The 25,237-nt window shown below is 43.7% G+C and overlaps 1 protein-coding gene across 2 annotated transcripts in view; it reads right to left on the bottom strand.

The window, feature by feature from the left end:
- Positions 1-25,237, bottom strand: part of LGI2 (leucine rich repeat LGI family member 2) — a 121,376-nt gene that overhangs the window by 32,330 nt on the left and 63,809 nt on the right. For both annotated transcript variants that reach the window (XM_088450593.1, XM_088450594.1), the window contains 2 exons: positions 7,168-7,239; positions 6,967-7,038 (listed from right to left, as the gene is read on the bottom strand). In XM_088450593.1, coding sequence (XP_088306719.1) covers positions 6,967-7,038; positions 7,168-7,239 — 144 coding nt within the window. The remainder of the gene's footprint in view (positions 1-6,966; positions 7,039-7,167; positions 7,240-25,237) is intronic.

The raw sequence follows: 25,237 nt of genomic DNA, 5'->3' as shown, positions 1-25,237 counted from the left end.
GTGAACTGGCAGCAGGCAAATCTGCTAACATTTACACTGACTCGAGGTACGCGTTCGGGGTGGTGTACGATTTTGGGGCTCTATGGCATCTGAGAAATTTTATGACAGCAGCAGGCACACCAGTTGCACATTCCCGACACATAAAACATCTTTTAGAAGCAATCCAACTGCCCAAAGCGGTGGCAGTAATTAAATGTAAAGCCCATACATGTGAGGATGATCCGGTGTCACTGGGCAACAACAGAGCCGATGAAGCTGCAAAATGGGCAGCAGGGTTAAAAATGTTTTCTCCCACTGAAAAAATGATGTCTTTCCAAACAATTGATATGCTGAAATTAATTGAGATGCAAAATTTGTGTTCAATTCAGGAAAAGTCCATTTGGAAGTCCAAGGGATGTGGGCAAGAGTCCTCCGGGCTCTGGAGGGATGGACAAGGTAAACCAGTAGCCCCCAATACATATTACCCCAGCCTGGCTGAGGCAGCACACGGTCTGACTCATCTGGGAAAACAAGGTATGTGCAAGTTGGTGAGAGCATACTGGTGCGCACCAGGTTTTTCTTCACAAGCAGAAAAGATAGCAATGTCCTGTCTGACCTGCTTGAGGAAGAACATAGGGAAAGCGATCCCTACCGAACCGTCCCACATTTCACCGACTGATGGACCTTTCCAGGTGATACAAATTGATTTCATCCAATTACCACCCTGCAGGAATCTTAAGTATGTATTAGAGTGCACTGATGTATTTTCTAATTGGGTTGAGGCCTACCCAGCGGCCACTAATACTGCTGCATTTACTGCCAAGAAAATAGTTCAGGTATTTGTATGCAGGTTCGGTATCCCTAAAATCATTGAGAGTGACAGGGGTACTCATTTCACAGGTGATGTTTTTCAAAATATGTGTAAGCTGATGGGTATTAATAGCCGACTTCACACCCCCTACCGACCGCAAGCCAGTGCCAAGGTAGAGAGGATGAACGGGACTATTAAAAATAAGTTAAGTAAAATCATGGCAGAGACTGGACTAGGATGGCCAGAAGTGTTACCTTTGGTCCTACATAGCATAAGGACCACTCCTAGACCCCCTCTAAATCTGTCCCCATTTGAAATACTGTTCGGTAGACAACCTCATTTGATTATAAGTCCACAGGAAGACTTGAAGGGTAACAACGAGGTAACTGTAAAGTATCTTATATCAATGAGTAAGCAGTTAAAGCAACAGCAGCAGAAACTGAAATTGTTGTCCCATGATATGCCTGAAACTAACTATCATGATGTTGAACCAGGAGAATATGTTATGATCAGAAATTTTTTGCGTTCAGGTTGTTTGACTGATCTGTGGGAAGGTCCGTACCAGGTGCTGCTGACAAGTACTACATCTTTGAAGGTGGCTGAGAGAGATACCTGGGTCCATTCCACTCACTGCAAAAAGGTCAATCAACCGGTGGAGAAACAAGTCGGAGACAAGGCTGATAGCGTGGACCTGTCGCTCGCGAGCTTGTTCCGGGAGGATTGAAAAGGTCGTAGTGAGATACCTGAACTAAGAGAAATTTGCAGGTCTTGTTGTGACAATGGACAGGCCTGCTGTGTTCATTTTCATATTCTCTTTTAGAGTGTTCACCATCCTGGTCGGTTCGGGAATATCCAGCTTCTGTGATGGGAGACCGATTGAGGAAATGGGAGCTGATGGCAGTGCTGATGGAGTGGAGTCAGGAGGAGTGCAATGCCAATCAGGGGAGTGTCTCACCAATCTTAGTACTGTTATTGTTAAGAGAGCTGTCATTCCGGATACTCGGGGACGGTGTGGAGGTTTATCATCTGAAGATTCCTGTATTTGTGAGCTTTGTGGATCCCCAGTTGATGAGAACTGTATCCAACGGTGCCAACCTAAATATAACCCGTACTGGGGTGGGTATCCTTTAGAGGATTATCATAGCATGGTAGGCAAAGTGTTAAATCAAACTGATTGCTGGGTGTGTTCACATGTGCCACAGGGACAGCATAATGTAGGGTTGGTGCCATTTCCGCTGAATATCACGGAAATTTTAGAATTACAAAAAGGGAAAACATTGGATGGAAAATTTCTCTCATCCAAACCACCTCATTTCAAACTATATCAATTCCAAGTAGATAGATCACTTTTGTGTTTAAACATAACCAACTCCAATAAACCCGGGAGTTGGGAAGTGACAGGGAATAATCAGACGATGACCTTCTCACAAAGAGCTAATAATGAGTCCATAAACCATGATCTGTTACGCTCAATTAAATCTAGTGGGAAACATTTTAGGTATCGGTATACATTGAGTTCCACCAAAGAAATTATTGGTAAGGTGCCAGATGGTTATTTTGCTAATAACCATCTGACACAGAAACTTGCATGTACCAGATGGAAGACCCAGAAATAGGATTGTTTGCAAGGGAAATGTGCTTAATGATAATGATGCATACCTTTCCTTATGTTCTCCCTGATAATCTACATTTTATATGTGGAAGAAAAGCGTATAAGTGGCTCTCCCTGAGGTCCGAAGGTTTGTGTTACCTGGCAGGGCCGCAACTAGGGGGGGTTAGAGGTGCACGTGCACCGGGTGCAGATTGCAGGGGGTGAAAAAAGCTGACTCAAGGTGGCTTGGCGGCTGCAGACTCAGAAAACGGCCATCCAAAAATGGCCGCTGCCAAAGAGGAGACAAATGCTAGAGGTCCTTACTGGCCAGGGGGTTTTATGCTCATTGCCAGGGGGTTTATGCCAGCCATCCGCATGGACAAGCAAGGACAAACTTCAGGTACAGGAAGGGAGGGGGCGCAAAATTGCTGTATTGCACCGGGTGACAGATATCCTAGTTTCGGCCCTGTACCTGGGAAGAGTAGTCCCAGAAGTTATGACCCTCACACATGTTGAAATGCTTGGTATACATAAAAACACACCGTCACCATATCTTCACACACAATATGAACACAGAGAATACAAAAAAGGTGTATTTCACCCTCTAGCGCTTCCCCAACACCACATGCAAAAAGGTGATAAGACAAAGAAGACTTATAACCACCATAAAGCAACTCCACTTGCTATGGGACCATATAAACATAAATGAGTCTTGCAGTCTCTGGTTACAATAGGATCTGAATTTTTCTTATCCTCCAAGGCTTTAATACGCTGATCACAGCGAAGTATCACATATGGGGATAAAAAATACAAACATAGTGTAGATCCAAATAAAATAAAATATACTTTTAATTAAAGGTTACACTCACAAATGACAAGTCAATAACGAACATGTAGAAATCCATACAGCATGGCACAGCAACAGCATGTACGCGAATTCCCTCCTTGGATTCTTTGGATGATGGAAAACCAAAGATAACCGCTCTGGATGCAGTATTGAACCATAAGGTAATGCAAGTACAGCCCAGCCTCTGCCAATGATGGATATCGTCCTTAGAGCCCACGCCTATGCCTATATGGTCCCATAGCAAGTGGAGTTGCTTTATGGTGATTATAAGTCTTCTTTGTCTTATCACCTTTTTGCATGTGGTGTTGGGGAAGCGCTAGAGGGTGAAATACACCTTTTTTCTATTGTATGTGATTTGTTGAGTAGTGGGTGTTTACTCAATTGTATTATTCACCATGGCTGCATCCCTGATTTTATTGCGCACCTACGATCAATATTGTTTTTCACAATATGAACACAGAGGCAAACGAAATATGATACCTGGTGACGTGCACAAAGCCACACAGTTAATTAGTGAGACAACTGGCTTTCAAGTTTTAGTCGCATTGGATCCCACCAGGATTGCTCAGGGTACATTAAACTTTAGATATATTCAGGAACTTGCTAAATTGATAGATAATATCACCGAGATGTACGATGACACATTCAGGTATACAGGGAGAGAATTGTAAGCGTACAAGAAAGAACTGGTGCAACACAGGCTAGTGTTAAATTATTTAACTGCTGTTACTGGAGGGTATTGCATAACGTTGGCCACCCAATTTGGAGTTAAATATTGCACCTATGTCACCAATGATACCAGCGACCCCAAGGAGGTGATAGACCGGAAGATGGATGAAATACTGCAGCTAAAATGGGAGTTTCCTAAGAACCATAACGCTTCAGTGGCTGAAGTAAGGGAGAAGACAGAAGGATGGGTTTCATGGCTGAACCCAGTGAAATGATTCTCAGGTCTAGGGGAATGGGTCCAGGAAATGATCGCCAGTATAGGCAAATTCTTAATCCTTATACTGATTATCATCATAATAATTGGCATATGTGTCCGGTGTGTTCCTATTGTGTTGAAGTGTGGAAAATGTAAAAATAGAGTAAAACGAAAGAACGAAATTATGATGGTGGTCAGTAAGAATACCGAGGTAAATACAGAACTGCATTACAACCCTGAACTAGGAAATACCATAATTTAATGTATTATATTTAGACATGCATAGAATGTATTATTGAAATGTTATTTTTAGAAAAACACCTCAGAAAATGTAAAGTCTCAATTCCCCTTCAAGACTGCCTTTATAGGACTGGTGTATCCCCACACCTTTCAGATGATCTTCCAAGATCCGCGGTGTGCGTATAATAGTAGTTTTATGTCCCCACTCAGAGACACATTATTGATGGATTAAGAACCACCTTGTGCCATCCCATAATAACACTAAATAGTATATAAATGTAAGCCTAAATTATATTTTAAAATCAGATTGTAATAGCATGTTGTTTGCTACCAAAGGGTGGACTGTCGAAGCTGGAATTTTGCGAATGGCCGCCTAAGCGCCATTTTAGATAAACTCACACTTTAGTACATGTGGCAATATTACTATTAGCATCATACAATTGCATCTGTGACCATCGCCATAAGTTACGGCGATTCATCAAAAGCCCATTTCATGACTTTACGTAGTTTGGGTGCTCTGGATAAAGTGTGTATATTATTATAATTCCCCTAAAGGATATATTTCAGAAATGGCTGTACAGTATGTCAAAATTGGATTGCATTAGCTAAACAGAGCAAATGGCCACGTGACAACTAGCCTGTGTAGACAAGCTTCATGGACATAACGTCTGCTCTCACTCCAGGTGGCCCTGCTCGAATACAGCAAGAGGGTCGTTTGTAGCACCTTACATTAGCAGGCTTCCTACAATAAAATACCTTCAAAGCCAAGAGTGTTATCTGAGGTTTGGGTCTTGTAGCTGTGCTAATTTGCATCCACACAGGCCCTGGGAGAACAAAGACCAGTATTTTGGAGCCTGAAAAGGGTGGGGGCTGCTGGGGCATGAGCAAGTCATGGAACTATAAGGCTCAGCATTCCACACTGCTAGGTGTTCACTTAGTTTAAGTGAGATTTAAGTGCACCATTTCTCATACACACATTAATACGCATAATTGCGCTGTTAACTAGTCGCATATTAGCAAATGCATAAGATCCTGTATGAAAACGCTGTTTATTAGCTTCATGCGCACGCATCTGCCCCAAGTTAACTAGCGTCTTTACATCACACCCCGCATACTTACACATTACATATTCACATAAAAGGTTTAATAAGCTTTAAAGTATAAGATTTAAGTTTGTTCATTTAGCATAAATGCTGTGAAATAAAGATTATTTGGTAACTAAGGTTTTATACATGATAAGTAAGCCGTGATTGCTATTGTACTGATGCTTACTCTTTCAACAGTATTCCGGTACCATCGGTGTGGAGATCGCATCATGCATTCTCAATTTATGGACCGCAGAGACTTCAAGTTTTAGTTTTGATTAAAATGTACTAGATAATGTCCGGGATCACATCAGTCTGATGCGCTCCCGAGAGAAAAAGGTAAAATATTATGAATGTTTAAAGTTGTGGCAGCATGAAGGGGATGCGTGGCTTAAAAATGTGCAAGCGATGCAAACTAGCGCGGAGGATAGATGTATGTGGACACATCTGTAAGAACCCAGAGTTTTTAATTTAACAACAAAACATTACATTACACAATAGCAAACTCACACCATACATTAATGTGTGCCACCCACACATATGACACTTTAAACTAATGGTAAACAGGGGAACGGGTAAATTACCCCACATGGGGTAAAAATTAAATTCCTGGGGGTAATGGACGGTCAGCCGGGCATGCATATGAATCATTCTATAATATGATTCATATGCATGCCTGGCTGTGCCGCAGGGAGGCTCTATGTTCGGCCATGATGATCAAAATCGAATGCAAAATGCGAATGAAAATTACGAATGGTTATGAATGAATACACCATTGATCAACATGAATGACAACAAATTGGCAGCTTAGTAAATTCAGTAACCTGTTCAAAAAATGAAATACATGAATACGGACAATGTCATCCGAGATTGATCTGGGATGACATATAGAAATCGGCACCTTAGTAAATTTACCCCTTACAATACAAAACAATGCAGGATAAGGACATGGTTTATAAACATTGCTGCATTAGCGATCATAATACTCAAATAAGCAGCAGTGCGTTGTTAGGTGCCCTTGTGGGGAGTTAGGAGTAGATGATAGTATGAGTACGGGAAGGAGAAGCACATGAGGGATGAGGGCCATGCTCGTGAGAGCTTACATTCTAAAGTTGAGGGACAGACAGGGGTAACAAAGATGGGGGAGACAATGAGGAAGGATCATGGAGCAGTGGGTTAGGATAAGAGGTGGAAGGCTTTGATAAAGAAATAGGTCTTGAAGATTTGTAGAGAGGTAGAGAGTCTGATAGGGAGAGAGTTCCAGAGGTAGGAAGTAGCACAGGAAATCAGTATGTGTCACTATGTATACATAAATTATGTACATTATAAAACTTTTTTTGTAATAGGTAAAGTTGAAACCACCCCGTATCAATATTGTGTACTTACCCTTGGGCTAAAGGAATAACTACAATAGAAATATGGTTAAAAACACATACAAAATACAAACAAGATCTGAATAGGGAAGCATGAATAGCATTTGCTACTTACAGGTTAATGAGAGAATCCAAATCACTGAAGATGTCTCTTGGAAGAGTTTTAATGTGGTTATTGGCCAGAGATCTGGAATAAGAGACAAGTAACTGATGGATAATTCTCTGCTACTGTAATATATTATTTTATTAAAAAAAATTGAATAACATCTTAATAGAATAAAAAAAATACAAAACAGATCCCTATAGCTGGACTTACAGGTGAGTTAGGTCTCGCAGGCCTCTGAATGCATGTCTGGAGATGGTCTCTAATTTATTCCCTTCAATAAACCTAATAGAGAAAAGAAACCATGTGAATAATTTTTCTATAATTTTTTTATCATGACAAATATTTTTTGGGGGTAATCATGTTAGATTTTTTTAAGACTTATTAATTATTTCCAACTGTAACTTTGTGTGAAAAATACTAAAATACAGCTGGAGCAAACTGCAAGTTGTCATGCAATTTGATACACTGTTTGTCAACTGTATGCTTTACTAATGGTAAAACTGCACATAAAACCACATGGTCTAAAACTGCATTTGTGCTTTGAAGAATTTGCTGGGTTACAAACTGTCCCATTAATCTTTAATATGACCCTTGCTAGACAAATTAATTTTAGCCATGCTTTTATGATCTTTGGAACTCTTAAATGTTCAGTGAAAATGGTTGACTGCCCTTCTGTGACACTATGCATAATGGTCATTATTTTAAAACAAAAGCATATCACATTTAGAGCAAATTATTCTGAAATTGAATAATTTAATTTAGGTAATCAGAGACCATTAACAGATTAAGGGGAAATTAAGAGAAACAAGTTTTTAAAGGCCTAATAAATCTGAAGTGCAAATTGACTCATGAAAAGAGCTAATAATATAGAATAACCAATAATATAAAATAATTACTAATATAACTGAGATGCTAATATAAAAGAACTATGAATAGAAATAAGCTACCTATATTAAAAACTACTAACATACATGAGCTTCTTATATTAAAAAGTAACTAATATAATATAATAAAGCAACTAATATAAATGAGATACTAATATAAAAGAACTGATATAAATGAGCTACTAATATAAAATACTACTAAAAAAAGAACTGCTAATATAAATCAACTTCTAACATAAAAAACTAATATAAATTACTAATATAAAAGAACTACTAATATAAATGAGCTGCTAATATAAAATTACTACTAAAAGAAATTATATATTTATATACAATAAATTATATTATACATGAGTTACTTATATAAAAAAGCAACTAATATATAAAAAGCAACTGATATAAATGAGCTATTAATATAAAAAAGTAACTAATATAAAATAAATAACCAACTAATATAAATGAGCTACTACTATAAAAGAACTACTAATATAAGTGAGCTGCTAATATAAAATAACTAACATAAAATAACTAATAAAAAGTACTAATTTAAATGAGCTACTAATATAAAATAACTAGGTAATAGTATAAAATAACTGCCAATATAAAATAACTTCTAATATAAAAGAAATTAAAATTTAAAATGACAACTAATATAAAAATGACTATTATAAATTAGCTACTAATATAAAATAAGTACTAATATAAATGAGATACTTATATAAAATACCTACTAATATACATGCACTACTTATATAAAACAGCAACTAATATAATATAAAAAGCAACTGACCTAAATGAGCTACTAATATAAAAACACAACTAATATAATATAAAAAACAACTAATATAAATGAACTGCTGCTATAAAAGTACTACTAATATAAGTGAGCTGCTGATATAAAATTACAACTACTATAATAAACTACTAATATAAAAGAACTTCTAATATGAAATAATTAATAGTATTAATTAGGTACTAATATAAAATAACTACTAGGTAATACTATAAAATAACTGATATTAAAAATAACTGCTAATATAAAATAACCTCTAATATAAAAATAATTCTCATTTAAAATGATAACTAATATAAAAATTACTATTATAAATGAACTACTAATATAAAATAACTACTAATATAAAAAACTATTAATAAACTTTAAATGAGCTGCTAATATAAAATAACTACTACTATAAATGAGATACTTATTTAAAATAACTACTAATATAAAAGAACTTCTACTACTATATATAAGCTACTAATATAAAATAACTACAAATAAAAGTTAGCTACTAAGATAAAATATCTAATATTATCCACTACCTACTAATACAAAAGAGCTACTACTATAAAATAACTACTAACATAAAATAATTACTAATATAAAAGAGTTACAAATATACTGTATGTATAGGATTCAGAAGATTAGCAAAACTATATATATTTTAAATAAATTCTTGGCTATGAGGTAGATTGCTTTACTACTCACAGCAGTTATTCCATTGAAAGTCACTGCAGCCATTCTCTTTTAAAGTGCCCAGAGAAGCAAAGCTATTGCCAAATTTTCCCATTCAATGAGACCAAAGTTATAGCATCAACTAATGATGAGATACTAACATTTATCTGGTAATAGAGTTTTGGCAGGTACACATCTATATAAAAACCATGTAGAATTTATAAAAAAAAATTATTACATTTAATAGTCTTCCATCAAGTCACCAAAACCCTTAGGCATGGATGATATTGACGCCGCCAGGCAGGGTGGGTCAGGCAGCAGCCAGTCAGGTTTTGTCTGAGGTTATTGCTTGGAGAGGGCAGAGTAAACAGGTAATGCTCCAAGGCAGGCAATAACAAAGAGAAGTCCAAGAGCAGGCCGAAATCAGAATTGGAGATGTCATAATCATCAGGAAGCAGTCCAGATCCCAAAGTGGAAACCAAACAATAGTAGCAGGTCCAGGCACAATCACAGGGGCAGGCAATTATAACCAGCACAGAGTGTGCTGACATCCTTCCTCCAGAAACTTCCCTCCTGACTTCCAACCCAATATCAGGAGCACTCACGGAAAGGGCCCTTCCAAATTTGACCAGTCAGTCAGCCAGATACAAACAGGTAAGTACAAATGCTACCAACACATTTCAAGCCCTTCATTCTATATGAACTTCTGTGCTCCTTTTAAAAGGAGCTGTCACGGTACGGTTCCATGTGCACTGTTATCATTATGCTTCATGTATTTCTTCTGATGTAGTGATTTTTTTAACAGGTCATGACTTGTGACCACTCAACCTTTTATTAATAAATATCTTGATTTTTTTGGACAGTCTGCGCTATATATATATATTTTGTTATTTGTGTATATCTAATACAGAAAAGGAGAGTTATGGTAGAACTTAACCTTGTTAACTCTATTTCTTCGAAGTCCATAGGGTCCACAGTGGAGACAATGGGATGTAGGGGGGACCTGGAGGACTGGACACCAACAGTAAAGCTTTTCAATCCCAGGATGCTCAGGTCCTCCCCCTATACCCCGTCCACAGCCTGAGGGCAACTCATTTTTGTTAACAAGCCCAAGGCAGGAGCAGGATAGGAGAGAAAGAAGAATGGTACACTGAAGAATCACACTCTCACACAGAGAAGGAAACAAGTGACCAAGAGAAGAAACCCCTAGAAGCCAGGTGCGTCAGGGCGGGTGCCCTGTGGACCCTATGGACTGAAAAGAAAGAGAGTTAACAAGGGTAAGTTTTACCATAACTCTCCCTTTCATCTTCTTCTTCCTTAGGGCTGCACAGGGGAGACAATAGGGATGTCCCAAAGCAGTTATTCACAGGCAAAAATGCTCCTGAGCTGATAGGAGAACCCTATGCCTGAAGGAAGCATCCTGTGAGGCAAATGTATCAAAGGCATAAAACCAAAGAAAGGTGTGGACAGAAGATCATGTGACCGCCTTGCATAGCTGTTCAGCAGAGGCGCCACGCTGGGCTGCCCATGAGGGACGCACAGAGCGAGTACAATGAGCAGAGACTGTAGTTGGCACAGGAAGGCCATCCTGGGTATAAGTCTGTGAGATATTATTATTATTAAATTTTATTTATAGGGCGCCACAAGTGGTCTGCAGCACCGTACATACAGTAAAGGGTACACAGAACATTACATTACAATACAGTATCCAAAATATAAACAGAACACAAGTAATTATTAGCAACACAATTTTCCATACACAGTACATCTCTGAAGGTGAAGGCTGTCATAGAAGTTCTAGAGAAGAAGGTTGTGAGACAGTGGGGAGGAGGACCCTGCTCCTAGGAGCTTACAATTTAGGGGAGAGGGGAGTCGGACAGATGACATGAGGCATGAGTGTGTAGAGGTGGACCTGAGTGCAGGAAGTAAGCAAGCTAGAGATGGCTGAGGCGGGAGGGACAGAGACCTGGTAACATGGTTATGTGGTGGAAGGGTATGCTTTGATGAACAGGTGGGTTTTCAGTGCACGTTTGAAGCTCTGCAAGGTCGGGAAGAGCCTGATCGAGCGAGGGAGCTTATTCCAGTGGAGGGGGGCTGCACGGGCAAAATCTTGTATACGAGCATGAGATGAAGTAACCAGGGTGGAGGAGAGGTAACAGTCATTGGCAGACTGGAGTGAGTGGGAGGGAGTATGTAAGGAGATGAGGTTGGAGATGTAGGGAGCAGCAGAGTTAGAGAGGGCCTTGTATGTGAAGGTGAGGAGTTTGAAGAGGATTCTGTAGGGGAATGGGAGCCAGTGCAGGTTTTGGCAGAGGGGAGCAGCAGAAGTAGAATGGCGGGAGAGGAAGATAAGTCTAGCTGCAGCGTTGAGAACAGACTGGAGGGGGGCAGGATGGCAATGTGGGAGGCCAGTAATGAGAAGGTTGCAGTAGTCAAGCCGAGAAATGATTAGTGAATGAATAATCAGTTTGGTAGCATTCTGGGAGAGGAACGGCCTAATGCGAGCGATGTTGCATAGCTGGAACCGACAGGATTGAGCCAGAGATTAAATGTGGGGGGTGAAGGAGAGGGTGGAGTCAAGGGTGACACCCAAACAGCGAAGTTGGGGGACAGGGGAGATGATGCTGTTGTCAACAGTGATAGCAAGATTGGTTGGAGTGGAGACTCTATTAGGGGGAAAAATGATCAGTTCGGTTTTTTCCATGTTGAGCTTCAGAGAGCGCTCGGACATCCAGGAAGAGATGGCAGTGAGGACAGAAGGGGAGAGTTCAGGAGAGGAGAGGTATAGTTGCGTGTCATTGACATAGAGGTGGTATTGGAGGCCGAAGGAGCTAATGAGTTCTCCTAGTGTAGAGGTGTACAGGGAAAAGAGCAGCAGACCCAGGAGAGAACCCTCTGGGACACCAATGGGAAGGATGGAAGGGGGGAGGTGGAGGCAGACATGGAGAAGGAGCGGTTGGTGAGGTAAGTGATGAACCAGGCATGGATGGTGTTAGAGATGCCAGAGGTCTGAAGGGTGCGGAGGAGGAGAGTATGATCCATGTTGTCGAAGGCTGCAGAGAGGTCCAGGAAGATGAGCAGAGAGAAGTGGCCCCTGGATTTGGCTGCAAACAGGACATTGGTGACTTTGGCCAGTGCAGTTTCACTGGAGTGAAGTGGGCGAAAACCAGATTGAAGAGGATCAATGATGGAGTTGTCAGAGAGATAGCTGGTGATGCAGTGGTAGACAAGCCACTCAAGTAGTTTGGAGGCAAAAGGGAGAAGAGAAATGGGGCGGTAATTGGTGGGTGGGGACGGGTTGAGGTTGGGTTTTTTGAGAATAGGTGTGACAAGAGCATGTTTGAATGATGAGGGAAAGTTGCCGGTGGAGAGAGATAAGTTGAAAAGGTGAGCGAGGTGGGAGCAGGTGGTGGAGGAGAGGGAGCATAAAAGGCGAGGAGGGAGAGCGTCAATGGGGCAGCTGGAGGGGGGGAGGACAAGATGAGGGAGTGGACCTCGTCGCCCGTGGTGGGGCTGAGGGAGCACAAGGTGGGGTGGCCAGGAGGCACGGATGGTGAAGGAGGTGGGGTTGCAGCAAAGAGATTGAAGGAAATACTGTGACAAATTGCCTCAATTTTGGAAGAGAAGGAGGAGGCATTCAAATGCAGTGAGGGAGGATAGGGAGGGTGGAGGGGGGGGACGAAGGAGAGTGTTGAAAGTACCAAAGAGGTGGCAGGGATTGGAGGACTGAGAGGAGATGAGTGACTGGAAAAAGGATTGCTTGGCGAGGTGGAGGGCCAAGCTGTAGGAAGAGAGGACAAACTTGAAGTGAAGGAAGTCCGCCAGAGAGCGAGATTTCCTCCAGAGGTGCTCGGCTGTGCACAAGCACTTTTGGAGAAACCGGGGCAGTTTGGAGTGCCAGGGTTGGGGTTTGGACTGATGGAGGGGAACAGAGGAGGTGGGGGCAATGGAGTCAAGTGCATAAGTGAGGGTGATGTTGTAGAAGGAGTCCACCTGGTTAGGGCAGGTCATGGTTGATAGAGGAGAGAGAAGAGTATCAAGTGATGAAGACAGGACAGCAGGGTCGAGAGTCTCAAGATTGCATCTGGTGATGGTGGCTTTGGGTGAGGGGAGGAATGGAGGAGTTGAAAGAGTGAAGGAGAGCAGATGGTGGTCAGAGAGGGGGAAGGGAGAGTTGGAGACGTCAGAGCAGGGGCAGAACTATGGGAGACAATGGAGGTACCTGCCACCGGGCTCCAGCTCTGAAGGGGCACCTCCTCCATTGTCCAAAACATATTCACCCCACTTAGGGCTGTAACTATATACCTGGAGTGTACCATGACACCCCTTTCCGGCACCTGAGAAGCCACCATACACAAGTGGAGAGTTCCATGTCAGACCATCTGCTGCTGCCTTCGTCTATCTATAGCCTGTCTACATGCAAATTGATACATAACAGTGTCAGCGGGTGTGACGGGAGGCACCAAATTATAACTCGCCTCCGGGCGTCTGGGATGAACTTACGCCACTGAGTCAGAGAGAGCACACAGATGGGTGAAGACAAGGTCAAGGGAGTGGCCGAGACAGTGGGTAGCGGTGGAGGTCCATTGAGAAAGTCCAAAGGAGGAGGAGAGGGCAAGAAGATTGGTGGATGCAGGATTTGTGATGCCAATAGGGATGTTAAAGTCACCAAGGATTATAGCGGGATAGTCATGCAAATCCATCTGGCCAGAGTCTGTTTGTTAGCTGGCTATCCCTTCTTGTGGAATCCATATAGGACAAAGAAGGAGTCCGATTTTCTGATGGGAGTTGTATGGTTCACGTAGATCTTTAAAGCATGGACCATATCCAAAGAGGCCTCACCTGCCGAGAGGTCTGGTGATTGAAAGGCCAGAACTACAATTTTCTCATTATGGTGATAACGAGAAACCACCTTGGGAAGGAAGCCAGGGCATGTTCGAATAACAGCCCTGCCCTGATGAAATATCAAAAACGGGGTGCGACAAAGCGCCCCATAAATCCGATACCCTACGGGCAGATGCTATAGCCAGAAAAAACAGAGTCTTCTTAGTGAGCTATTTAACATCCACCGATTCCAGGGGTTCGAATGGAGGTTCTTGAAGTGCTTGTAGCACCACTTACAAATCCCATGGAGCCACAGGAGGGACAAAGGGAGGCTGTATATGTAGAACACCTTGCAGGAAGGTGTGAACATCCGGTATAGGAGCAATTCTGCCCATGGTACCAGATAGACAAAGCAGAGACCGCTTCCCAATTGAGAATCCCCGGGATGAACATTGCGTAGATAGCTGGCAGATTGCGATAGGCCCATGTGAGAATGTGGGACAGTTCTGTTATCACTAACTGACTTCGAGTGTCCCCTTGATGATTGAGGTAGTCCACTGCCATGGCGTTGTAGGACTGTACTTGTACTGGCCTGTTCTTCAGAATATCCTGAGCCAGAGTGAGAGCTCTGTAGATGGCTCGAAGTTCCAGTACGTTGATTGGCAACACTGCCTCGACTGGGGTCCATCGGCCCTGGAAGGAGTGCTGGCTGGTTACCGCGCCCCACCCTCAGATGCTTGCGCCTGTGGTGAGGAAAGCCCAGTCTGGGATCCAAAAGGGGCAACCCTTGTCCAAATGGGATGTCTCTAGACACCTGATTAGTGACAGTTGAACCTCTGGGGGGAGACTCATCATCTGGGATCTGAGAAGATGGGGTAGCCCATTCCACCTGGAGAGGATCAGGTGTTGCAGGGGCCTGGAGTGAAACTGGGTGAACTCCACCATATCGAAGATGGACACCATTGATCCCAAGGCCTGCATTGCAAAGTGAATTGACACTCAGCGCTTGTAGAGCAGTCTGCGCACTCTGTGCTGTATTGCTGAAATCTTGTCTGCTGTTAGGAAGATTCTCTGAACCCAAGAGTCCAGGAGGGCTCCCAAATGCACCATCTTTTGAGAGGGTGTCAGTGAAGACTTTTTCCAGCTGATCAGCCAACCGTGCATTTGTAGAAAGGCAATGGTTACCTGTAAATGCCAGTGAAGAATCTCTGGGGAGCTGGCCAACAGCAAGAGATCGTCCAAGTATGGGAGTAGTCTGATCCCTTGTCGATTAAGAAAGGCCACCAGAATTGCCATGATTTGGTAAAGACCAGAGGTGCCGTAGACAGGCCAAACGGCAGAGCCTGAAATTGGTAATGTTGCTGTAGTATAGCAAACTGGAGATATTGTTGATGAGAGGACACTATAGGTACATGTAGGTAAGCGTCTCGGATGTCTAGAGACACCATAAAATCCCCAGGCTCCATAGCTAGGATAATAGAGTGGAGGGTTTCCATACGAAACCTGGGCACCCTGACAAATTTGTTCAGAGATTTGAGGTTGATGATAGGCCGATGAGACCCACTGGGCTTCTGAACGAGGAAAAAGGTAGAATAATAACCCTTGACCCATTGTGAGGAGGGGACCCGAATTATTACTACTGAATTCAGTAAGGACTGAATGGCTTTTTGGAGCAGCAGGGCCTTGGTTGGGTCCGATGACAGGAAAGAACTGCTGGGAGGGTCGCATTAGGAATGAGAGTGCGTATCCGTGGGAGACCACTTCTCTTACCCAGGCATCTGACGTGGTTTGATTGCACAACTGGGCAAATTTAAGAAATCGGCCTCCCATCCTGGGAGCCCCCAGGGAGAGGCCCGTCTTGTCAGGCTGTAGGCTTGTTCTCAGATTTGGCAGGGGGATGTCTAGTAGCCCAGGTCTGTTTAGTTCTATGCTTGAAGGCCTTAGTTGATGCCTGATGTCTTGAAAAGGATCTGGCATATTCCATGCCTCGCTCCTGTGATCAGATAGCTGGTCAGAGTGAGGAAACTCTGGTAAATCTACCTTTTGTCGTTTAAACAGTGGCTGTTTTGTCTTGGGAGCCGGTTCCGCCTCTTGTATTTGTAGGATAGACGTTACAGCTCTCACCAATGCAGGTATGTTTAATTTAAAGGATGGCTCCACGTGTCCTGATAAGGAGTCAGAGTGAGAGAGGCCTGCATCTTCAGCATCCCCAGAGGATATATCTGAATCAGAGAACTGAGTAGACTGGGTAGATAACACAGCATGCTTAGTAAGTTTACTAGGTAAAGGCTTCTCTTTTTGCAGCATTTGCTGAAAAACTGTAGAGGTAGTCGCCAAACTTTGTACTGATTTGGACAGTACATCTATCTATGGGGGAGGCAAAGGATTTGCAGGGAGCACCGGTTGTGGCCATCCCATAGGGGTAGCTACCACAGGGACCACTAGATGGTCCGCAATTTTTGTCAGTACCTGTGAAAAGGCAGCCCAAGGTGGGTCCTGAGGGAGAGATACCGGGGCTGATGAGCCTGGGGCGGTATAGCAATTAATACAGAGACCATCCTGAATGAGATCCTCTGGAGCTGAGCCCGCTGAGCAGGATTTACAAGACACCAGAGTAGCAGCATCAGGCTGCTTGTTATTCTTTCCTCTGCCAGCCATAGTCACTGGGATAATGGAATATAGAAACTGACTCAGTGCAGTGTGAAATATGGCACAGTTTAGTGAGCAACCATGCTATATAGTATGTAATAGCGCTTCCAAATCTATGGGAGATGTGAGGTACAATAAACCCCCTATACCATAGTATGTCAGGGTATAGTAGAATAAAGGGAAACAGTAAAGAAAGTACAGATCAGCGCTAGCACAAGTCACATACAAACTCAGAAAAACACTATATATATCTACAATGGGCACTAAATCAACTACACAGACCACAGTGGCTGGTAGGATATAGCGCTGTATAACCTAGCCCTTGGGAGAGGTATACAGGGAGACTGGACCCAGCGTTCCTGGAGATCTGCTTGCTGAAAATGGCTGCCGCGTGTCTCTTAGGGGGCGGAGGGTGAGGGAGGAGCAGCTCAGGGCACTGCAAGACCACAGTGGAATGGCGCCTTGAGCTGGGGGAGGGGCTGCAGGGAGTGCGCCATTTCCCCTGGCTGATGCGTTAACCACCGGGTCCCCTGGCATATGTCTCTGCACCAGTATAATATATGCCCCGGTAGTGAAGTGGAGTCTTGGGCACACCCGTGTCCATATCAGGGCCTCCGGTCTGTCTCCTGAGATCGGAGGCAAGACTGCATAAAGACGCTGGTCCCTGTAAGGATCCGCCTTACTTGTCCCCTGGATTCCAGGCTGCAGTCTGGGGTCCAGGAAGCCTGCTAGCTAGAGCCCCGCTGGGAGTACCTAGCCGAGGGTTGTGGACGGTGCCGCGGAGGGGTGGTGGAGCAGCAGTGCAGACGTCCAAGGGACTGTCTTGTGCTGCTGCTCAATAGTAAAAATACTAGAAATAAATATAAACATAAATATGAGCTTGGGCTGCGTAAAGCAGCCCTACTGTTAAAAATGGTGATCCAGCACCTGCCGGACACCAACGAAACTGAGGTGCCCTCAGACTGTGGGCAGGCTATAGGGGGAAGGACCGGAGCATCCTGGGATTGAAAAGCTTTGCTGTTGCTGTCCGGTACTCCAGGTCCCACCTACACCCCATTGTCTCCCCTGTGGAGCTCTATGGACCCTGAAGAAGAAATCTTTTCTTATCCCTATACCCTTGGCAGTAAAGATAAACAGGTGTTGGATTTTCAGATTATTTTTCTATGTACATGAGATAAAGAACTTTCTTGGAACTGGATACGCATGTGGAATTATCTTTGAGGGAAGTTCTTAACAATTTTTATTTATGTTTTTCTAGATGTCTCTATAGAGTCTATGCATAAAGAATATGAACTGGCTACCGAAAATTATCACTACATATCGCATCACATCGATGCAATATATAGTGGTGTTTAGTAGCCATTATTATTATTACCAGTTATTTATATAGCGCACACATATTCTGCAGTGCTTTACAGAGAGAATAGCCATTCATGTATACTTACTTGTCTTACATGTCTTCCACAATCCTGGATGCAGTGAGAATACAGACATATCGGGAGCCCAATATGTCTGCACTCTCACTGCGCATGTGCCAGCGTCCCAGAGCAGCAGGTCCAGTCAGACCATACTTGCTGACATCCTGGCTCATCCTTCCGGGAGGGAGCAGCCAGGTCGGCTTAGCAGGGGGCGGGGGCGGCAAAAGGGGGTGTGGCTGAGACAAGATGTGCCGTTACCCTAAGGTTCCTCAGATTGCTCCTCGCAGCTTTGTAGCTGAGGAAGACGCAGACCCTGGCCTGGTCAAGCCTAAAAATGGGGGCGTCACGCCCCTGTTTTGTAGAACGGTCCCAGTAGCTGCTACACAAATGCAAGCCAAAGGCGGCAGCATATCAGTCATACTGCAGCTTTGGGGAACTGTGAGCAATCTTGCAGATGGAGACCTACACGTGCGCAATACAGGTCCTAAGCATGCGCAGGTCTCTCACAATGAGTTGTATGCAAAGCATTGGGCTTGCATATTACTCTGAATCAGGCCCTATGTCCGGGGGGCAGGGATGAGTGGTTTATACCCAGAGGCGAGGTTAGTGGTATATGTCACTGGGAAGGGGGGTTTGTCAGACACTGCTCACCAACAGCCTGCGCATGCATATGAATATATGTAAGTATATGCTCACCCGATATATAAATTGCCCAAGAATATATGCATATTGACTAGATGCTGGAAGCAGCCAGTGTATAACAAAGCACAAATGGTTAGTGTAAAGCTGGGTACACATTTATACAATTGTCGGGCCACTTTTTCACTTTCGACTCGTTCTTTGGACATGGAAAGTGGGTACGCACCTTCCATCATGAGATTGGACCAAGAGTGCAATGTGTATGCACCTTCCACCTTTCTCGCGATTCTACACTAGCAGCAGCACCGTCTCTGTGGGTAGTACAATCCGATTTTTATGATACTTTAGCCTTTGGGGATCGCAGGTTGCAAATATGATTGTATAGTTGTTCACGCGTTTCACAGCACTGTGGTCAGGACTTCCTATCGGGAATGAAGCTGATCAAAACATTGCATCAAAAAAAGTGATTGCAAAGGTGTGTACCCAGCTTAAGAAAGTTGACTTTGTTCAAAACATTCCATTGATTTCCATGTCTACTCCAACACATATTCAGAAAATACATATATTGCTAAGACATTTTACAGTAGTTCAGGTCTTCTTTTAACACATCTGACCGTATTTATCAATATTATTATTATCCTTTTCACATTATTTTAGTATCACATAAATGTATTGAAAGGCAAATAGAGTCGTTTTCGTGAAAAACTACTCCAATACCTTCAATTCACATTTTTTTAGTAATCAGATCGCACTTCCCATACTTTTAATGCGAAATGCAATCTGCCTGAAATTTACTAAAAATAAATTGTAAAAAAATAAGTGGGAAAGCCCTGTGATAATGCCAGATGGCGTTATCAGGGCTTTCCTCAGGTTCCCAGGCAGAGCAGGGCCGGGTGTTAAAAAAACCAAACATTTACCTGCATCCAGGGACCGATAATCAGTGCTCCAGTGAGGTCCTCTGGGGCTCCGGCCAGCTGGTCTCTGGGTTCCTGCACTAGTTTGCAGTATAGAGCAGCTGACAGTGGTCACAGTGCAGGAGCCCGGAGCCCCAGAGAGAGGACTTCACCGGAGCACCGATCGCCAAGGTAAGTGTAAGCAGAATGGGGGGGCAATCATGGAAGGTTTATGCCGGCGGCACATGCTCGGACACCTCACTATTTTTTGCGAAAAATACAGTGAGAAGTGTGCGGAGGGGATTTGCAGAGATAGAATTGTATCGCAAGCTCTGGGCCTGATTCAGAGCCAGACGCTATTTGCGGACGGTCGTTCCAAAAAAGGGGCCGGCTATTTAAATTGAGCGCTCGCTCTTTGCGGTTTGTTAATGTCTCTATGTCTGAGTAAGCGAACTAAAAATGCGCTCGCTATTTTGTAAAGACACCCCTTTGCCGTTCGCAACACACGTCATCTCCGGTATTTATTAGATTAATCGGGTACATCGAAAGGCATCTGAACTGCTCGCAGTGCTTGTGGTAGGATTTTCCTACCGCAATCACTGCGAGCAGTTCAGGCTAAAAGACAACCAAGTGACGTGGTCGGTGACGCTCCTTTACTAATTATAATTATGCACTCCCATTAAACGCCCGCGATCGGATCTCCACGCCCCCGTTTTCAAGCACCTTCCCCTGTTACCACCCACAAACGGTACATTCTGTCAATCAAATTAGCAGCCCCTCGCTGTTTTGCGAGCGCAGGATTTCTGACCACAATGACTGCTTTGCGCATGCGCATTACGACCCATACGCATGCGCAGTTGTGCGAACATCGCTCAGAGCGAACGAGCGGCCGCTTACGAGCAGCTCTGAATCAGGCCCTCTGTCCCTGCAAGTGTTTTTGATACATTCCTGTGATATTTCCTAAATTCGCAATGTGAATTTAGGCAAAAATATCACATTACAACAGCATTTGAAATGCGGATTGTAGTAAATAAGGACCATCATGTATTCTTGTCCGAGGAACAATATTCCATTTATTTACATTGTGTTAGGGTTCCATATATATATAATACTAGCTGAAGTACCCAGAGTTGCCTGGGTTTAAATCTTATTATCTATATATTAATTCTATAAGGTTTTTTTACTGTGAGACCTATTTTGAGAGAATGGCTGAACGTAAAAATATGGTTGCGGTATCAAAATAAAGGTCTTACCATGTAGATGTGCCAGTCGTAAAGAAAAATGAGTTTGGGGCAACAGTTGAGGTGTGGTGGAGTGGCAAAGTTCCCATGTAAAGTAGTGTGTTATAATGACAGCATTTACACTAACATGATTGGACACACTAGATCACGTGACTGTGCATTATTTCCCAATGGCCGCACACTTCCTAGCATAACCGCTCACCTGATCTACTTCCGACTGTCACATGACCATCTGTAAACAAATCCAACTGTAAACAACAGCATCACTCATACAGACGCTACTCACAGGAAAGTAGCACATCCCTGCTTCACTGACAGCAGCACATCCCTGTTTCACTGACATACATACACATTTCTGTTGCATAGTTCCCTGTAACAGAATTTCTTCCACGCAGCAAAAAAAAAAAAGATGTAAGAACCTTACTGGAAGGGGTGAGCGATCATCAAGAGAGAAACTCACGAGTATTCGCAACGTGAGTCTCATTCCAACAACATTTACAACCAAATCAAGAGGCGCAGACTATCCAGCCCTCAGCCATCAACCTCTAGACAGCCAACTGAAATGGAGGCATTGATGGCAAACCTCAAAATCCCCGATTGAACAGGGCCTTGACACCCCCCCATCTCGAACATCAGTGAGACATTGAACCAACTGGGATATCACCACTCTGAGCACTTTGCCGATTACATTTTACCTGATACCTTAGATGAAGAAGAAGCAGAAGTGATTCCTCTCTTGATGCCAGCTATAAGAAGGTGTAAAGCACACCTTCGCTGTGCATTGAATCCTGATTTTTTTCTGTGGGTTATTATGATCTAGGTTCTCTGTCCTTCGAATGTGAGTTCTGAAGAGCTTTACATTTCAATTGTGAAAAGGTTGGCACCAAGACGAACTTTCACTTTAGTAGCTATTACAATGATAAGAAAGTTCTCCTGTCACCGACTCTTTCTCTCCGATTACTTGAAAATCTCCTGAAGAAAGATTGAGACTTTGACAAGTGCCATTTTTTAGACAACATCAGGAAATACAACAGCGCGATGTCATTAGCTTCTTTTGTTGCAAATTAAGCTTTCTTACCTGTAGGACATGGCCCATATACTTTCAAGCTCAACTTTAAATTATCGACACTGCTGAAGCAAATTAAATAAGGATTGGATGGAACTCAACCTGCGATCCTAATCTGATGCCAAAACTGCATGAAATGATGCTCGAAGTCCACCCTTTAGTCCACAACTACAAGATGATGGCAGAAGTTGAGAAGGCAGAGAACGAACTGACATTTATCAAAGGCAGGGAGCCATACGAAGGTCAAATGTTTTTTCAGAACAGCCTGACATCCGTGACCAGAGCAAGATTCAATTTGCCTTCAGCAGATGAAATCGCTGCCATTTTCACGATCAAAGATGGCGATCCTCCAGGAAACTACAACTTGAAGGTCTTCCCTAATGGATCTGGGACTGAATACCTGAAAAATATCAACTCACTGCATTAACTAACTGCAACATTGCTTTACCCTTTACTGTTTCCTTATGGAGAACATGGATGGGATAAGAATAGGCCACATGAAAGACAGACCAATGGCAAGTTCAGAAAAGTGACTCGATTGCAGTATGTGACTTGTAGAATGGCTATTCGGAAATAATTTTCTGTTTTACACAACTCCGGCAAGTTGTGGCTACAGCACTTAGTCGATCAGTACGTACCAGTTGAAGGTTGGGCATCACATGCACAATAGGACACTTGTTTTGCTTGAGCAAAAGAAACTCAGAGTTGAGACATTCGCTGACCTACAAGACCACCTATTAAACGAGGCAGCCGAGCGTGGAGTACAACCTTGTCTTTTTTTTCCCAAGGTTTACCCAGAAACATGAACATGCATCACCAAGATGGTATCGCTTTAGTCAGAGTCTTCGGCAAAGCATCGCTGTTCATCAAATTCACATGTAATCCAAAATGGAAAGAGATAACTGAGAATCTTAAATACGCAACTCAGTCCAACTTCAGACCTGAACTTATTGTTTGGGTATTCAAAGCAAAACTTGATGAGCTCATCTCTGATTTGACCAAGAAAGAAGTCATTGGAAAGGTGATCTATTACCTATATGTCATCGAATTCCAGAAATGAGGACTGCCCCATTGTCACATGCTTCTCACCCTGGCAGAAGAAGATGCGATATGTGAGATTGAACACATGGATAAAATCTCAGCAGAACTTCTGACTGTCCTATTCGAAGTTGTGAAGTCTTGCATGATCCATGGCCCTGGCGGATATGAGTTCACTCTTTTAAAAAAAAAACTGACCGTCAATTTTGACGAGTTTCTACTAGTTAAGTTTTATTATGTGATGTCGTCCAAATCCATCCAGTGGAAGGCCCAGAACCGGCTCTCTGAGTCAAAGTTCTGGCCTGCGCACTCCCCCAACCAAGAGCCCAACTACTCTATTAGGCATCCCAGACCAATTGCAACCCCTCTGTGAAATTTTCATCCAAATTCAGCCAGTGGAAGACCCAGAATAGGCTCTCAGGTCAAAGTTCTTCCCAGCGTACACCAACGGAGGTCCAACCGGGACCCTTGCCCCTTAAAACCTGGCCACAATCCAACTGGACCACTTTGCATTGGTTTCATCCCAATTGGTGCAGAAGTGTCCAAATGCATAACTGGACAGACAGACAAACAAACAGACCAGGAGAGGTCAGGAGATGCTGGGGATGAAAGAAAAGAGAAAGCTACAAGTTAAAATGATAATAAACGGAAACTTGACAGGCCCAAACAGCGCCCCCTGCCCTGTGGTGACCCTAGTTACAGCCCTGGTGGCATTGTCTAGCACCTCATATTTAGGTGACAAATGGCACAACTGACTTTTCAAAAGCTTTTACTGTAAATGTATCCTGATATTTAAAAAACCAGGGTAGCTATCTAGTAAGAATAACCTCTGATTTGCAGTCAATGAATACATCTACAAATTGATTGTAATATATGATAGTAAAATAAAATATGTAAAATGTGCTTTTCTATTGTTTCCTTACTCTGATGTGAGCGAATGGACGGTTTGCAGAGTAATGCTGGGTACATGCTGACATATATATCGGCCGCTGTGCATCGGCGGGTGTGTAGAGACGATATGTCTGTGAATGACGTTGTTCATCTGCCCTGAATCATAGCCGATGCCGATATATCTTGCATATATATCGGCACAACTGGCTGTGTGTACGGGCAGCCCACCAACCTCCTGCATACTTGCTGCAGGGATCCAGCATTGAATGACATCTCAACTGGATGCAGGGGTATATCTAGGGGTCCGAGCGCCCCTGGCAAAGTAATGGACTGGCGCCCTCTCCCCCCATATTTTCTGAATAATTACTCTGTACTTATAACGTCTCTACAGCCAATCCTCCTTCTGTATCCCCAACCAACCCCCATGTTTTATCAGCCAGCACCCCATTCTGTTTCTTCAGGCAGCCCCCTTTTTGTCTCCCCAGCATCCCCATCCTGTCTCCCCAGCCATCCCTTTCTGTCTCCCCAGCCCCACCATCCCACTTCTATCTCCCCAGTCACCCCCCTCCTGTCTCCCCAGCCATCACTCTCCTGTCACCCCAGCCCCACCATCCTACTTCTGTCTCCCCAGTCACCCCCCTCCTGTCTCCCCAGCCATCACTCTCCTGTCTCCCCAGCCATCACTCTCCTGTCTCCCCAGTCATCACCCTCCTGTCTCCCCAGCCCCACCATCCTACTTCTGTCTCCCCAGTCGACCCCCCCTCCTCTCCCCAGTCATTAGCCTGCCTGTAATGTGGGGCTCCAGTCCCTTTCCCCCCTGCTCCAGTCCCTGGCCCCACGCATCCAGCCCCCGGCTCCAGTCCCTGGCCCCCACCATCCAGCCACCAGCCCCCCAAAGCCCACAAATACTTACAAACTTCAGCATGTGACTCGGCGGCTCCTCAGTGCAGCAGCAGCGATGAGGCGCACATGACGTCATGACATCACGCGAGCCTTTATTCTATGTACCTACCAGACAGCCGCCGGTATGCGATAGCGGCTGCCCAGACCTTGACATCTAGGAAGTTCCTAGATGTCAAGGTCCGGGCAGCCGCCATCGCTTGCCAGCGGCTGCCTGGTACATAGAATAAATAAAGCTTTTTTTTATATTTTTAACAAAGCTCGCATGAAGTCATGTGCGCCTCATCGCTGCTGTCCCAGGGGCGTACCCGGGACTGCAGTCCTAGCGGCCCTGTCTTGATTCTACCCCTGGCCACGGGAGGCACCCCGGATGGCGCCCCC

The sequence above is a fragment of the Taudactylus pleione genome, unplaced genomic scaffold (genome assembly GCF_031769625.1).
Source record: "Taudactylus pleione unplaced genomic scaffold, aTauple2 ptg000520l, whole genome shotgun sequence".
In the NCBI taxonomy this organism is placed as follows: Eukaryota; Metazoa; Chordata; class Amphibia; order Anura; family Myobatrachidae; genus Taudactylus; species Taudactylus pleione.
The sequence above is the reverse complement of the archived record's forward strand: the minus strand, read 5'-3'. Positions and strand labels throughout refer to the sequence as shown.